Source organism: Lepisma saccharinum, chromosome 27 (genome assembly GCF_977018435.1).
Source record: "Lepisma saccharinum chromosome 27, izLepSacc3.1, whole genome shotgun sequence".
Lineage (NCBI taxonomy): Eukaryota > Metazoa > Arthropoda > Insecta > Zygentoma > Lepismatidae > Lepisma > Lepisma saccharinum.
Genome location: NC_139255.1, coordinates 46,692,470 through 46,711,275, shown reverse-complemented (window position 1 = coordinate 46,711,275; position 18,806 = coordinate 46,692,470). Strand labels below are relative to the sequence as shown.

Here is an 18,806-nt window from a genome sequence, read left to right as displayed (position 1 = left end):
TCGTATTTTCATACTCTTGTAATGAAAATAGTACAGTAAAGCAACAAATCAGTGAAAGTCAAAAGAAATTTGACCCCTCCCTCCTCACAGTTAACCCTGATATTCCCCGAGAAGAAAGAGAAAAAATTCTAAAGCTCGCATACACGTATGCAGATATTTTTCTCTGGCCAGGGGATAAATTAACTAAAACCAATGTTTTGGAATATGACATCAAACTGACAGATGACACCCCAGTGTACGCCAAAACCTACCCTATTCCTTTTCATTACAGAGAGCCCATGAAACAGGAAGTTCAGAAATTACTAGACCAAGGTGTTATAGAACGCTGTGAAGGGAGTCCCTATCGACACCCAGTCCTATTAGTTAAGAAATCCAATGGGACTTATCGTTTTATCTCTGACCTCCGCGACCTAAACAGGATAATAGCTCCGATTTCCTTACAATCCCCAGACATAAAAACCATCATGACAGAGATGGCTGGAAAGAAATATTACTCAATTTTAGACATGTCCAGTGCATTTTTTCAGGTTGCATTAACAGAGCGTTCTAAAGACATTACCGCCTTTTCTATTAACAATCTTGGCAGTTTTAGATATGCTAGGTTATGCCAGGGATTGAAAACATCCCTCGGTGTAATGAACCGAGTAAGCGAACTTGCCCGTAGCGGAATAGACAGTTCAGAACTTTCTGTTTACACTGATGATATTATTATTTACAGTTCAAATCTCCCACACATGCTCAACATACTGGACAGAGTGTTTCAAAAGTTACGAACAGCATCCCTTGAATTATCACCCTCTAAGTGTAGGCTAGCTTTTACCGAAGTAAAAGTCCTCGGTAACTTAGTATCTCAAAAGGGAATTAAGATTTCAGAACATATTCTGAAAGCTATTTTGGAATATCCCACCCCTACCACCAAACGCAAGCTTTGTAGTTTTCTAGGACTTGTAAATTTCATTCGACGATTTGTGCAAGGTTTTGCAGGACCAACAGAATGTTTATTCAAGCTTCTTAAAAAGAATGTTAAGTTTCAATGGACTGATGAACACCAGAAGAGCTTCGAAACACTGAAAGAAATGATCACGTCCGCCCCTATCCTCCGCCCTTATGACCCTAAACGCCCCTCATATGTATACATTGACGCGAGCGGAATTGGCATTGGAGGAGCCTTGTTACAGCCTGATGAAGAAGGAAATTTACATCCATGTGCCTATTGTTCACGAGCCTTAACAGACACAGAGAAAAGAGCTGACACATTTTCACTCGAAATTGCAGGTGCATATTACGTACTGAAAACTTTCAAATTTTTTCTTATGAATCAACATTTTGTGGTTCTCACAGACAACAAAGCCTTATCCTATCTTCGTTCAACTAAACACCATAGTTCTATTTTGGGAAGAAGAGCCCTTTATTTTCAGAATTTTGATTTCGAAATAAGGTATGTCAGCGCTAGTAAAAATGAACTTGCGGATGCACTCTCCCGTGCAAGTTTACCGCTTGACAAGACTAATCTTGACAAGATAGATGATGATGATGATCTTATTTTTTCATCAAGTATTTCATGCACAAGCAGCAGATTTTGATATTAGTTCAGAACAACGTAAAGACCCCTATTTCAGAGACATTATTGACTTATTAGAAAACAAAGACAAACCTAGTAATCCAAAGCTAGAGAAACTTTCGTATTCTTATGTACTCAAAAATGGAGTCTTATACAGGACTAATAAAATCAAAACTGGTAATCGGGATAGACTTTGTATTGCCCATGCATTAAGAAATCAAGTTTTCGATCTTATTCATGCACACAAAATGAATGGAAGTCACCAAGGTGCTCAAAAGACATATAATTTAATGCTTATGCGCTACTTTTCCCCCAATATGAAGAAATTTGTGTACGATAAGGTTAGACATTGCATCCCTTGTCAGATATCAAAGAAACCACAAGGTTCTAAACCCCATACGCTGCAAACATTTCAACCAGCCCAAATTCCTTTCCAACGAATTCATATTGACGTATGTGGTCCTTTAGTCTCTTCAAAAATGCACAAATACAAATATTTTCTATCGGTAGTTGATAGTTGTACAAGGTACGTAATTACAGCTCCTTTGGCTAATCATGATGCACAAAACATAGCAACAGCTTTAGTTGAGAAAGTCTTTTTAGTTCATGGCATCCCGGAAACGATCTATTTAGATCGTTCAACACCCAATTCAAGTTTACTCTTACGAGAGTTAGCTAATATCACAGGCATACAACTAAAATATGTAGATACTTGTGCCCATTTCACGAATGGATTAGTTGAAAGTTCATTTAGTTACTTAAAGAAAGCTATGAGAGTTTTTGTATTAGAGAAAAAGGCTTCATGGTGTGACTATTTAGCTAGCGCAGCGTTCAGCCACAACGTTACAATCCATTCTGAATCCCTCCAGAGCCCGTATTTTACTTTATTTGGCTACAACCCAAGGATCTTAGCTGACGCAGTCCTTCCTTCGAACCCCGACAATGTTTCCCAGACGAACGCACAGAGACTTGAACTCCTGACCTCCATACGTAAGACCGCACATGACAACTTGAACAAGCGTTACGAACAGCAGAAAAAGTACGCAGACCGCACTTCTAGGCAAATACAGTACTCACCAGGACAACATGTATGGATTCTAGATGCCACTCCAACTCCAGGTGTGTCAAAAGCCTTTGCGTCCTCTTATAAGTATAAAGGAACTATTCTTCGCAAAGTTAACGAGAATTCCTACGAAGTAACTTTCATCGACGGCAGGAGTAAACAAAAGACTGACACTATTACCATTTCTAGACTCAAAGCCCGCTACGACTAGTGCCATGATAACCCCACTAACATTCATTAACACGCCACTACGTTAACCTCCTCTTTAGCCTCCTCGCTCCGTACATTGCACATGCTAGCATCCCATGATCCAGCATTTTCTCACGCTCATCGATCCCCACCCCCCTCTTTCCACTTCCCGTGCTCGCACTGCATTTCTGCGTTAGAACGAACTCCTTTTTATTTTTAACAAGACCAGGATTACAGAATGCTATCTCAATCGTCGGAACATTTATAATACATCTCTTGCCTAATAATTAATTTTTTTACAGATATTTTAATGTTATTTTATAATTTTGCGATTAAACGCATAGTAATAGTCAGAACATATCACTTAGCTGATTTGACTAATATATTTTGTATTATCATCTTAGAGCAATAAGAAAAAAACATGTTGGAAGATTAAAACTAAGAATTGTCATGCCAGGCTAATAAAAATTTCAAATAGAGTTTCCTTTCAATTTTGATGTATCCCTGGTGCAACATTCATTATATTTAATTACAAAATGAGAGTATTCAATGTGAAACTGTAATTGACAAAATTTAATATCAAATTTCTTTGATGCTGTAGTGAATTTACATTGTTTCATATAATATAATATTATCACATTATGATTTCATTCTATAAGTAAACAAACAATACATATTCACTATTTTCATGGGCGTTGGTGGAAATTTTCCTAGAGGGGGTCGAATTGAAGATGTCGAGGACACCCCCCTCCGCTTAAAAATATTGTGACAGACCAGTGGCATATGCAGAAGAGTGTCAAGGGGGAAGGGGTTAGATATTAAAATTATTGCATTATCGGTATTTTAAATTATTATTATTATTATTATTATTATTATAACTAGCAGCATTAGTAGCAGTAGCAGTTTTAGTTTACTTTATCATCCAATAAATTTATTATATGAATAATATAGTATTCGTTACAACCAAGATTACATAATAGTTACTTCTAACATTAGGAGCAGCAGCAAACTTAGTACTATAAGAAGCTTCAGAGCGTGTGAAAGTTCCAAATTAGCAAAGTTTTAGTGTCTCAAATTATGAAAGTTTCGTACCAAATTCGATATCTCAAGACCATTTTTAACCAATGACGCAAACTGAAGTGAAATAAAGTGCTTCCTTTATAAATTGCCATAAATTGATAAAAAAGTATATTAACATTTTCAGGGGGGGTCAACTGACCCATTAGACACCCCGTGCCGATGCCCATCACTATTTTCGATACAAATATTTGAATACTGTCTATGTAGAGCAGGACCTTGTTTATAGTATAATTTCAATGATTTTGTATATATGATTTCACACCCACATTTTTAATTTTGATAGTAAATAAAATTCAATCAGCTTCCATTATAATCTGTACACTATACACTCAAAGATTAAATGTAAGAAAAATAAGTATAATTCGAAGTAAGTACTTTATTGATGTTTTTAAATATACAAAGATATAACAATTGTATATTTTTCTGAACTCACATTCCCAGTCATGTTAACTGGAGAGGAAGGTATGACTTAGAAAACTTGGAAGAGATTCTGTTATTCCAAGTCAAACTTTTAGGTCGTTTAGAATCAATTATTATTCCATTTATTTTACAAAATGTTTACGGAAAGCGTAAAACGACAAAATTCAAACTAGACTTCAAACAGCATGAAAAATTGATCAATGCGGTAAGGTTACCGAAAGGAAATTTGCCATGTACATCAGTCGAAACATTTCATAAAATAAATGAAAACATATTTGAAATAGAAACTTGGTCCTTGCATTTAGCAATGGTCAATAAAACACTCGCACGCTCAAATGATTTAAAACCACACGTGTTTGAATCTAGTGGCAGTTTTGTTTAGCAGCACAAAATTAAAGTGTGGTTATTTTTATGGATACGCAAACACACAATATTTTTTTCAAACTTGCTTTGTAAAAACGCTAAACCAAGTATCATGCATAACTTTCTCTGCCATAAGAATCTGGCATTCAAACACACTTATCAAAAGCATATTTTTTAAACAAAATAATTATGTATATAGTTACAGTCTTGAATATAAATTTCAAAAACAGTTCAACAATAACACTTTCTTTTTCCAAGGAGGGATTGGAATTATTACAAAATGCTTCATAAATTCACAAATGTGATTCATACTGGACCTCAAAAAAATTATTAAAAATTAGATAAAAATGGTCACATCATCTAATAACTGTACTTAACGAATACAACACTACTTTATTGCACTTATATTGGGTTTACTCAAGGCCATTACTATTGTATACATTGTGGTGACAGGTATGAGAATAAAATGCAACAAAACTTACTTCCATTACACACTTTCAGTGAAAAAAAAAACAACTTTGGATTTTTCTCACACCTGTCAAAGAACTATCACTAAATGGAACATTATAAATACAATAAGTCTTGTTAAAAAAATTCAGCTTAAAAAAATCAATGTGCTAAAAAGAACTACTTAATTCTAAATATTATGGAACAATATGTATATAAATTTTTCTTACGCACTTTGTGTGCACTAACATTAATATTGTTCCGTGTAAACTAGTTTTACATGGGAATTTATTTAGTTCACACCGAAATTATTTTTTTCCTTCCATTAGCAACATTTAGTAAAACAAATGCATAACTGGTTGCTAATGCTGAAGATCCATACTTAATATTCCAAATAGTGTTCCGGGTAAATTTTATGAGAAAAATATAAACATCAGACTTAATATATTAAAAAAAGGAGATATTTTAGTATGGTATTAAAGTAGCATAGAATATTACAATGGCAAGAACTATGATATCATTTGCCATAGCAAATAGCATTCTTACAAATAATATATATATGTATATATAACAGTGAAAATATATATTTAAAGAAAGAGAATTATTTCTTTCATCATTAGCATTGTTTTTAATAAATCACAACAACAAAGAACATTAACTAAATATATAAATCAAAGTTTTTGTATGTACATGCACAAAAATCTAATTCATCACGAAAAATGTTACAAAAAAAAAAAAAAAAAGGTTAAGTGAATATTGCATGTTCCCCTTTGATCTTTTGAGTGGTTACTTTTAAAGGAGAGCGAATTGGATGAACAGACATACCCTAGCATAACATGTTACTTGAGTCCCCAAACACCCACGTCCAGAACCAGGTACTTCTTTTGTAACAAAAAAAGATCTCGCAGTGTTGCAACCCTCCTATTTTTTATATCTTGAATATCACAGTTGTAAATGCAATCCAACACAATTATTGTTACCGGAACTTGCATTATTTTGTGTTGTTGACAATACCAGCATTTGCCTGCATCTTGAGTATTTAGCATTAACATGCACTCTGATGTTGGTGAAATATAAATAAATTAACGTACCCATTTCCTTTTAATGGCCAGCACAACCACAACTTATTGAGCTATTAGAGATCTGACTTATGCAGCTTCTAAACCTTTCGCAAGATTAGAATTGCAACTGATCACATTACGCCTAAGCAACGGATATTGCAGGCAGCACGAACTTTCATTACACAATGCACTTCACTCTCAATGTTATGTTTAAACGACTAGGGTATTCATCTTGTGCGCAATAATAAAATAACAGCATATTATTTACAGATACTTCGATTTTCGGTAGCACCCCAAGTATTCAGTGATCTAGTGTGTTTTGCAAAACAACTGTAAAAAAATTATTTTTTAAAAAAAAGTGGCGTCTTATGAAAATAACACTTGAAAAGTCATTCACATTTATGCGATTATAATAATTATGAAGCTTGCTATTTATATATACATCTACTAATTAACATCCTTGTGTTCCTTTTTAAATAAATCACATCTGTACAATGATGTACACTGTTCCTCCTTTCCGCAGAAACGTGTACTAATTTTTGTAAATATTATTCAAAAATCTGTATTTGTGAATCCTGTTCCATATTTGAAACTGATAAAGATGCATAAAAGATAACCGCTGATTATAATCTTTTAGATGACAAACTTGCACATAATATTACTGCACTTATATGATATATTCTTCAAGTGATATGCATATGCTGTACTCTACATTCCTTCTTTGAATAAACTGCGAATGAATAGCTTATAAAGCACTCGCACGTAATCTTAAACTGTTTCAACATTTCCTTTGTATGTTACTAACATTGTTGTAGGAACACAGGGATAATTTTTAACATCATGCATGTAACTACAAACGCACATACACTCTCAACACACACACATGCATATATATAAATCTATCTATCTATACATATATTTATAATATATATATATTTATATATTCTTAGATGTTATGTTATAAATTAAACATTAGGAAATAACAATGAAGGCACTTGGAATGCTCAAATCTTGTCATGACTGCATGTAAATATGCATGTAGGAGCACGGGAGAAAATAGGCTTCTGATAAAAAATCAGGCTATTAAAACAGGCTTCCTTCGTAGGCAGGCGATATTATGGTTTGGTGAATGGTTTTTCATTTCTTTCCTTTTTGTACTTCAAAACAACAGTTCAGATTATATTAAAATGAAAATGCTTTCTCTAGTTAAATGATTGTTAACAATGAAAAATTAATATAACAAGTCTTCAGGCGATAACAATGACTATTATATATGTATATATGAAAAATATCAATTCATTGTGAATAAGTGCGTGCGCATATATAACTTCACAAAGTTTCACTCAAACTTCATCTTCAGGCATACGTGATCAAGAACTATAAAAAAATGTATGTGCTTACACAATTAATTAAAACTAATTCAAGGAAGACATCTGTGATATTTGTTGTCTGAAACAAATCAAAACTAGTACACAAACGCATATACTGCCTTAAAGAGACATTTAACAAATCTACATCTAGAATTATACAAATGTAAAGTTGCTACAACAATATTATGAAGCTCATAACAATATATATACTATTACTTAAGAGAAAAAAATAGCACAACCTTAAATATGTTATAATCAATGTGTATACTTGGCAAGAAATGCCAAATACATTAATGAAACAATTGATATGTAATATCTACAGTGCATTTTTTTTCATTTTCTTTTAAGTCTAGCAACAAAATTCGTCGGAATTGACATAACGTCTCCAAAGATCAAACCATGAAAAGTTCTATACAACGGTTTCCTATGTTCTGCCTGTTCTTTTCTTGAATGGCTCTCTCCGCTTCGGCACGCGTTGGGAAGGAGACGATCGCCTCCCCTGCCGGCCGTCCCTCACCACATCTTTGCAACTGAATGCAGTCTTGTGTTATCTGTAATTAATAAGATAATAATATTAATTAATAAGTAATTAATGTTTGTGTTTTACATGAAAATTCCATTTAAACTGTATTAAATATAAAACTTATGGGAATTATTTCTGTACATTATGTTTTTTCTTTAAAAATAACAGTAACATTACAAACAAATAATGTAATACCAAACTCATTTTAAAATTTTTGCATTGGTAAGAAGCTTTCAGACCGAACAGACAAGCAACAAGCAACTACAAAACGAACCTTCAGAAATAAATACAACCTTTCATACTGAAATGACATGGCAAACTGTTGTGTGTCACAGAGTAATTTTCTCAACAGATATTAATATAGTCTGGTGACCACACATCTGCAGTACTTTTCCTTTTTACAAACTGGAGAGTCCCATGTTACTGATCGCTTCAGTGTGAAACCTACTTGTCACCTGTTGATTCGGTCTGAAAGTAGATTTTTAAACACACTAACTTTGCATCCATATTTTGAGTCATTTCTCTACTACTTCAGACTTATTGCGATTATGAGGATGAACATGATTGGATGGAATTGATGAAGGGACACTCATGGGCTACCATGTCGTCTTAAACATGCCAAAGTGCACAATTATGCCATTGTATCACCATTTACACATCTTTACAGGTAAGGAAACAGACTTTACAATGAAAATACATGAAACATGGAGTGACACACATTAATATTTTTGTTCAAGAACAAAGAACGAAGCATTGCAATGTTTCACTTCACAAAAATACAATAAATACCACACAGGTATGTATGCTATGAGAAATATTTTCATCCTTTATCTGTTCAGTGTTTCAACCATGAACATGAAAACCGTCAGGGAACACCAGAAGTGTCGATTTAATGTATTAAAAATAAAATACGTAAAAAGTATATTATTTCTGCCATTGTGGATGAGAATAACTGGCGAAATCTTGCCTATTTCATCTTTACTGTAATATTATAATTTTGCACTTCTTTTAGTCCAGACAAATAGTCACTTATCATTCAATAGTATTTATTATTTATTTTTTTTGCTGTATTTTATATTTTATGTAATAATACATTTATATACTACTTCTGATAGTAAATGCTTTAACCTCTGCATTAACTTCAAGTTTACATTTTTCCTAATTCATTTAGTTAATTCATTTAAATCTCAACACCTTTAAACACTTTCATTTGATTAAATAAGATGGATTTGATTTGTTCAAAGGTTTTACAGATGAAATGTTAATAATTGTATGTGTTGAGTGTATACATTTTAAATAAGATATATGTTGAAGTGTATAATAGAACATCTAAGCTTACTATTCTCGCAACATTTAGAAATAACTGTCACAAAATCTATGTAAACTAGGCCAACACAGTAATTAAACACTGTACACTATCAACATTTGTTGATATTGGCATACTGGCTCGTTAATAAAATTGCTGATAATTTAACCAAATTGGCATTTCCGTAAATCATTTCATACTGGGTGCATAATTCTGTAAATGTGTTATTTTATGTGTAATATGAATTTAAACAGACAATTCAAATAAATTTTGAAATTAATAATTTGTAATGCAAAATTCACTAGTCTTTTTACATGAATTAAAGATATTAATGAATCGTACATTAGATATTAATCAATCATACGGGTACTTCATGAAATGATAAATAATGAATGTATGTTGCATTTATTTTTATTGTTTTCTTCTGAAATTTATTTTTTGCAATATTTGAACTGTAAACACAAGGCTAGTATCGCTTGATCTCAGGTTATTAGAACTACTGTCGGGTTAAAAATTACAGATACTAGAGTTTAGATTCCATTTAAAAATTTACCAGTACCCTTGCATAAAACTAGTTACGTCGAAATTTAGCTTACTCAATTCTCAGAGGCACTTATTTTTGGTAAATAAAAAAGCAAAATTTCGGTACAAAAACGGAGTAGATTTCGGGATCAAAAGCGGTAAATAAAATAAAATTTCGGTGTTATAGTGGTGAATAATCACATCAAAAGTGCTATATAAGATGACATTTTGCTTTTAAAATTGTGAATATAATTCTAAATTTGATTTAAAAACTGCATTTATTACACAAAATAAACGTATCCCTGCTAATAGCACATTTATGTAGTTACCAGAGTATTAAGTTTATTCCTGTGTAAAGGGGTCCATTTTTACTTCTCAAATATTTACAGCAGAATTAATCAATTTTCCGTGAATTGCATAACTCGCAGGATACTTCAGACTTCAGAAAGTGTTGCGTCGGTATATAAACTGTAAATTTCGTATTTAAGAGTCAATTTCACATTTTGCAGTTCATTTCGCATTATTTCGTGACAAAACAGGTAGAAAAATGCACCTCAGACCTTTCAGAAACATGACAAATGAACATTACAGCATGTTATTTCATATTTAGTGTTTTCGTCAAAAACTAAATTTGCATGCCTCTATCAATTCTGCATTAATCTATGCTAACCAAATTTTGTTTTGAGCATGCCTTCTATTTTTCTTTATCATAGTGAGAACAAAAATGTGCTTTTTTATTTCAGTTTTGTAAACGATCACTCTCTTTCAAATTCTATAAATAAAAATTGGGTTCTCTGATCCTTTTAAACATAATTCTTCATTTTCAGATTTTTAAAATTTGTCAAAAAACAGTTATCAATTTTGCGAAACAACATTTTCTTAGTATTGGGTCATCCTACAAATACAATATTGGTCTCGTTTTGAAGCTCTCTGCATCCGTTCTTAAAATCCATTATCATTTGTCAATTCACATTGCGAAACAGATTTTTATTCAACGAGTAAAAATGTACATGTAACGTTGCAACAGGGTGCACAGCAATGTCCGCTGATCTGTAGAAATTGTGTGCTGTCACTGCGAGTCTGAGTGCGATGTCAGCAAAGATTAATGCAGAATTGTAATTTGTTTCTATGTAGGTCAAATGGATATTTTTTTATTGGAGTACAAACTCTAGTATCTATAGTTTTTAACCCGCCAGTAGTCAAACACCTGACAAATACAGAAGAATTATATTAAAAAGGCAAGAGCCCTCTGAAGGCCAGGGGCTGCCAGAGAAGATTTTTTGTTGGGTGATATGTGGTCAGAGCATCGAGTCTCATCACTGGCTTTCATTACCAGAGCTTGCTACTTTTTTTCCCCAAAATTTTAGGCACTTCCACTGGAAATCGAACCTGGGACCACTTGCACTAATGCAAGAGCACTAACCATTTGCATATGCAGGAACTCATGTTTAAAAAAGTAGTGCCAGAAAGACCAATAAAGAAAAGTGCAATATACTTTCATTATTTAACAATCATGTTGGCACACACTGTAAGCCACACTCGTGAAACGTTCAATATTTTCGATACCATTATCAGTCAAGGTAAATTACTTATTCATGTAGCCATACTTTACAAAACAATGATAACCAATCGCACATCAATGATTTAAGCAGAGTTGCTTCAAAGGGCAATTTCAGCAGATCAATTAACATAATAGGTGCACAAGAGCTTTTCGAGACAAAGTGAAAGATCCACAATTTGGGCTTCTGCTATGCTCAAAACTTGAATGCAAAAGAAAACATTAGCTTTCTTCATTATGAATCTCTCACTTAATCAAATACGTCACCCAAAAGAGTGCTTTTTACCTCATTTGGGAATATCCTGGAAGTCGGGCCACTCTCAGTTTATCTTGACAAACCTAACGTAAGGTAAGATATGATATATGAAAAAAGTTTAGATCTGTCCTGAAATTAACGAAACAAACACTTACTGCTAAATTTCTCTTATTTGTAGAAGTTTAACCATACTTATCCTAAGTAACTTAGATTTTAGTGAATTTTATTTGCCATTCCGTCTTTGTTGTTCACATAAACTACAATTTGACACTTTCCAAAAGTGCTGACTGCAATCATCACATGATATTGTGGATTTTTCACTAAATGCAGACCCAACTTTCTCTGGTGTTTGAGTCCATCTGTAACAACTGATTGTATTTTCACAAATGCCATTAAAACCGACTTCTTGTTAATAAAGAGTAAAATTATTAAATTCAACAAGTATGTTTTCAAAATTATCCACTTGTATGAGCAGAAACACACACTGTTGATAGAGACAAATCGTAAGGTACAAAGCGATTTGTAGTGTTCCTTTTCAAACAAATACTAGTTAAAAATTCTGTCTGTCTGACCCAATTCATGCAATATTACAATGTATTTCACTCAGATTGGTAACACTGTTAAGCCTTGTTTCCATGTTAATAGTATAAAAACTTAACGTTTCCACACTAACAGGGTCTTCTTCAGTTGAATATTCACAATAATTGATGAAAGATACAACCATCATCTTATATACACACTATGTTTTTATGTATATTTTTATACTATAAAAGTTTGCCTTTGTCAGCATTTTAATGTTTTATTTACTCAGATTATATTTTATTGAGCACTTAAATGCCAGGAAAAGCACTAACAGAAGTTTCACAAGTGGTGCTACATTTCTTTGGGTACATTTTCCTTTGCAATAAGCAATACAAAATTTTGATATCGAAAGTTAAGGTTTGGCTGCACTTTTAGCCAATGCCAGGGCAGTTTTGTTCAAATATTGCTCTCCTTTCAAAAAACCACTAAGAGATTCCAAAATCTAAAAAGTTACATCTGCTTAGAAGTACTACTAGATCATTCATATGAATCTTCGTGTGGTTTGCTGTTTCTCAAAAGCAGATGAAAATTCAAAAACTGTCTTGCATCAACCAAAGGTCCTACCGAGTCACTCTCTTTATTTTCATAACATTTTAATTTGCAAAATTGTTTACTAGTGATAAAGTGGAAATAGTGTGTCACACAGCACCACAATTTTAAATTTGACTTTAAGGTTTGTATACATCAATATACTCAATAACCAACAAATGTTTCTTGTAATTTGTAAGTGACGAAAAAGATATATACATGTTAAGATGTGCACTATCTGTGTTTTTATTAGTAACTTCTGTGTTTATTCTCTACTTGCATGGACAATGCCATTTGCAAGTTAGTACCTTTTTTTAAATTACTGAAAAATTTCCAGGTGTTTGCCTACGCAATACTATTTTTGATATGAATGTGATCTTTTAGTTTTCTGAATTACTATACATGCCCTCCTATGTAAATTCTCCATCTAATTGATTCATAAAACATAAAAAATAGCATTTTTATGTTGAGCTAATGTTTCATGTGTAAACACAATCAGTATTAACTTATGAAATTATCACAAATTGTTACTCATCTGAACGCTAAAGAAGAAGTGGCAAATACATAAATATATTAAAATGCATTATAATTAGAAAGCCTAGATTGCTTGCTGTATTCGCAGTTTAAGTCAAGGAGCTCTAAGATTTCTTAAATTGAAATCATAAATTCTTAATTGTGGTACTATATGTAATGGGAAACATCATTTGGTTATGTGGGAGGTCTTACAAACTTGTGTGTCCACATACAGTTGATATCCAAGGGGGAAGGGAGTTCAAATTAAGGAAGGATGAACTATTACATAAAGCAATGATGAAAACATTCTCTCACAGGTTGTTGAAGGTCCAAGAATCCATAAATTCTAATGGGTTCTGTTACAGGACCAGAACCTTTTCATGCACAATTTAAATTTGGTCCCAAGTTGCGTATTGTTTCAATATGAACTTGGACTGGATTTAAATTGATCTGGAAAAGGTTCCCGGACCATATTGAAATTGATCCAGAAAAAAAGGTTCCCGGACCATATTCAAATTGATCCAGAAAAAAAAGGTTCCCAGACCATATTCAAATTGATCCAGAAAAAAAAGGTTCCCGGACCATATTCAAATTGATCCAGAAAAAAAAGGTTCCCGGACCATATTCAAATTGATCCAGAAAAAAAAGGTTCCCGGACCATATTCAAATTGATCCAGAAAAAAAAGGTTCCCGGACCATATTCAAATTGATCCAGGAAAAAAAGGTCCCCGTACCATATTCAAATTGATCCAGAAAAAAAAAGGTTCCCGTACCATATTCAAATTGATCCAGAAAAAAAAAGGTTCCCGTACCATATTCAAATTGATCCAGAAAAAAAAGGTTCCCGGACCATATTCAAATTGATCCAGAAAAAAAGGTTCCCGGACCATATTCAAATTGATCCAGAAAAAAAGGTTCCCGGACCATATTCAAATTGATCCAGAAAAAAAAGGTTCCCGTACCATATTCAAATTGATCCAGAAAAAAAAGGTTCCCGTACCATATTCAAATTGATCCAGGAAAAAAAGGTTCCCGTACCATATTCAAATTGATCCAGGAAAAAAAGGTTCCCGTACCATATTCAAATTGATCCAGAAAAAAAAGGTTCCCGGGCCATATTCAAATTGATCCAGAAAAAAAAGGTTCCCGGACCATATTCAAATTGATCCAGAATAAAAAGGTTCCCGGACCATATTCAAATTGATCCAGGAAAAAAAGGTCCCCGTACCATATTCAAATTGATCCAGGAAAAAAAGGTTCCCGTACCATATTCAAATTGATCCAGGAAAAAAAGGTTCCCGGGCCATATTCAAATTGATCCAGAAAAAAAGGTTCCCATACCATATTCAAATTGATCCAGAAAAAAAAGGTTCCCGGACCATATTCAAATTGATCCAGAAAAAAAAGGTCCCCGGACCATATTCAAATTGATCCAGAAAAAAAGGTTCCCGTACCATATTCAAATTGATCCAGAAAAAAAGGTTCCCGTACCATATTCAAATTGATCCAGAAAAAAAAGGTTCCCGTACCATATTCAAATTGATCCAGAAAAAAAAGGTTCCCGGGCCATATTCAAATTGATCCAGAAAAAAAAAGGTCCCCGGACCATATTCAAATTGATCCAGAAAAAAAAAGGTTCCCGTACCATATTCAAATTGATCCAGAAAAAAAGGTTCCCGTACCATATTCAAATTGATCCAGAAAAAAAAGGTTCCCGTACCATATTCAAATTGATCCAGAAAAAAAAGGTTCCCGGACCATATTCAAATTGATCCAGAAAAAAAGGTTCCCAGACAATTTCAAATTGATCCAGAAAAAAAAGGTTCCTGGACTCAATTGAAATACTTTACAGATATGAGGCACGTCAAAAAAGGGGGCCAATATTTTTTTACGTGGGGTTGGCAACACTGATGAAGTTGAGCATGCACAGGAGCATGCCCAAGTATTCTGTGCTTGCAACAGAGATAGAATCGTGAGAGTGGGGTTGCGTACGTGTGAGTAGCAGTAAGGTGAAATGGCTGCCGTAATACAAAATCCCGCCAATTGTGAAGTGAGATCTGTCATACGATTTCTGAACGCCAAATGACAGAATGCAGCTGACATCCATCGGGAATTGTGTGCCATTTATGGACTGACAGTGATGAGTGAAGGGAAGGTAAGGCGATGGTGCAGAGTGTTTCGGGAAGGGCATTCAAATGTCCATGACGATGAGCGTAGCAGAAGGCCTAGTGTTTAGACTGAATCTGGTGGAACACATTAACTAGAAAGTGCGTTCCAATCGTCAGTTGACAATATCTGAACTCACCAAGGTTTCCAGAAGTGTCTGCGAGAACAGTGCATCAAATTGTGACTGACAACCTGGGGTATCACAAACTGTGTGCGAGGTGGGTACCAAAAATGCTGACAGACTGTAACAAAGAGCAAAGAAGGACAGCTGCACGTGATTTTTTGGCAAGCTGGAGGGAGGATGGGAATCACCTCTTTTTGCACATAGTGATGGGGGATGAAACGTGGATATCGTACGCCACTGGGGAGTTGAAGCAGCAGTCAATGCAGTGGCGGCACTGTGGTTCTCCTAAAGCGAGGAAATTCAAACTAACACCATCAGATCACAAAATCATGGCAACCGTGTTTTGGGACTAAAAGAGAGTGAATTTTGTGGAATTCTTGGAACCAGGACGAACAATTACAGCAGAGGTGTAATGCGAAACACTGAATAATCTGCGACGTGCCATCCAAAATCTGTCGTCGCATCCAAAATCTGTGGAGAGGAATGCTACGCTCTGGAATTTTTCTGATCCATGACAATGCCCACCCACACACAGCTGCTCGTACTGTTGAGACAATTTAAAGATTTTGATGGAAACTATTCAATCATCCCCCTTACAGCCCCGACCTTGCCCCCAGCGATTTCTTCCTTTTTCTTCACCTGAAAAAGTGGCTTGCATCGAAGCGTTTCAACGACAGTGACATGCTCAAGACATCAGTTCTGGACTGGCTGCACTCTCACCCGGCAGAATTTTACGCAGAGGGTATACGGAAGCTTGTGCCACGCTATCAGAAATGTATGGAGGTCAATGGTGACTACATCGAAAAATAGCCAAGGTATGTACTTGTTTATCAATCACAATAAATTTATTCTATCATTTTCTTGTTTCTTTTTAAAAAATATAGGCCCTTTTCTTTGACATGCACCTTGTAAACAAAAAGGATATTTATGGTTCAGGACCCATTTACGCTTGCTGATTTTCTCTCCTGGACCAGACTTGAATTTATTTAAAATTCCTGAACCTTTAAAAACCCTGTTCTCTCGGATTATCGACCAGGAGCCATCCCAGCTAGGGCAAGGAAGTATGAGTAATTCTTCATCAATTTCATTAAATTTATCTTCATGACTCAGTGTAGAGAAGCAGAAAAGTGGTGCAAAAAAATGAAAATACAATACTTAAGTCAAAAAATATATAAAATTACAATGAATTTTATATTACTATGATGCGTCATTCAGTATCCTTTGTTGCATGTAGATAGAATAATGAAATGCATTAATCTCTCATGCAGAGGACATATTTTGCCACAAAAACCACATGAATAATTGCAAACAAATAAAAATTTGATTTAAGAGTATTGATAATTTCTCAAACTGGAACTACAGCTTCAACAATCAAAGCCTAGTACTGTAACAAGTTAATTTCAAAATATTACAAGAAAAATTACAGCTAGTATGAGCTACTGCAGCAGCCAAGTGTATGTTTAATAAAGAATGAAGGAAAAAGATATACCACCACCTCAACCACATTCTGTTTTGCACTGTATGAAAAAGCAACAACATTTAGCCCATCTGCAGTGTAACCAGCCCATAACCAAATACAAGAAAAAATAAATGGCAAGCAGATATACCTCGCCTACCACACCAAGGTTGCCAACTCTCTTAGAATAATTTTTTATGAGAAAATTTTTGATACTGGTTATAATAAACGATGTTCTATTCTCAGCAAAAATATTTTTCAAATTTGTAAAAAAATTATATGCAGTCAATTTTTTATGGATTTTCAGGATGTTAATGTTGGATTCTTTTGATTAAAAACAACAGCTGCTGATTTTATTTTGTCAACAATGGAATAGGCGTAACTTGGCGGAGGAAAGAGGGGACATGCCCCCGCAAAAAAAATTCAGGTTTCTTAAAATTTACAAGTTAAGGATACTTTTATTAATATCCTAAGACCTGAGGAGCTAAGTAATATCATATTTACCCATGTATAATGCGCCTATTTTATTATTTCTGATAAAATCAGGATCAAAAACAGCATGAAAATAAAATGTCACTAGGGTTATTGGCATTTTGGGGTATCACATTCCTGTTGCCAGGACGAAATTAATATTTCCAAATATGTAGAAAATAATTTATGTCTAGTTTTGTACTGTACTTATATCCTGATTTTTATCACGTCTAGACAATGCACATTCCTGTGCATCATTTTTCAGTTCGAAGCAATATTTAGTCATTTTGCAATAAAATATGACTGCATCTAAGCTGATTTTTAGAAATTCAGTTAATCCTCCCAAGACCAAGAAACTAATTACTTGTTGACATTATAAGTATATTTGCAGCAGCTATTTAATTTTTAAATTTAATGAGCAACCATCTTATTTTTATGATATTTAATGAGAAATGAGAGACTTTCATGCTAACACAATTTACAACAGAATGAAAAATTTTAGAAAATTGGCATCCTTTTTCACTACCCCTTGTTACAAAGAAAACAGTACCATCCATAGAAAAGGAAAAGCATGTGTATTCAAAATGGATCAAGTTTTGGATTTCCATGTTGTTCTAGCAATGCAGAAATTTGAATAATAACTTAAAGAATGGATTAGTTTCACCAAGATCATGGTGTATGACAAGAAATATACCTTCTTGTTTTAAAACAGGCTGATAGAATTTTGGACATTGATAAAAAGAAAAATGTTGGTTGAATGAACTGTCACAGATTACTACCTAATGTAGTAAAAAGTGCCCATCATATATATTGGACTGTGACAAGATTAGCACATGAACTAATTATAATTATTCTTCCAGTTTTCTAGGTTTCAACAGAATACACATGCTTGAAAAGAAAGAGGGGATTAGACATGAGTTCTATTCAAATGCAAAACTTCACACTCCAACAGGAAACCATTTTAGGCATATCTAGTGCCACTAACTCTGGCATGCAATAAATGAATTAACGGTACATCTGAAGGTAGTTTTGTAGCCAAGGAAATTTCAGAGCTTTGAAACAATACATTCCTTTTGGAATTGGACATCAATCATGCCACAAAACTACAAATGGTGTATCTTAAATTTCCCATAAGGTGATGTGGAAAAAATGATTGTCATTGTATCTGCGATGCATTTTAATGCAGTGTGTTCTATTACAGCCATTAATTAAGCACATCTAGAGGCAAAAATTGATGCAGGTGGGTT

The 18,806-nt window shown here is 33.8% G+C and overlaps 1 protein-coding gene across 1 annotated transcript in view; it reads right to left on the bottom strand.

Annotated features, from left to right (window-relative positions):
• Positions 1–4,254: 4,254 nt before the first annotated feature.
• fus (epithelial splicing regulatory protein fusilli) overlaps positions 4,255–18,806 on the bottom strand; it is a 267,610-nt gene continuing 253,058 nt past the window's right edge. Inside the window, 1 exon segment of the mRNA XM_083113532.1 lies at positions 4,255–8,105. Coding sequence (XP_082969658.1) covers positions 7,947–8,105 — 159 coding nt within the window. The 3' untranslated portion in view covers positions 4,255–7,946.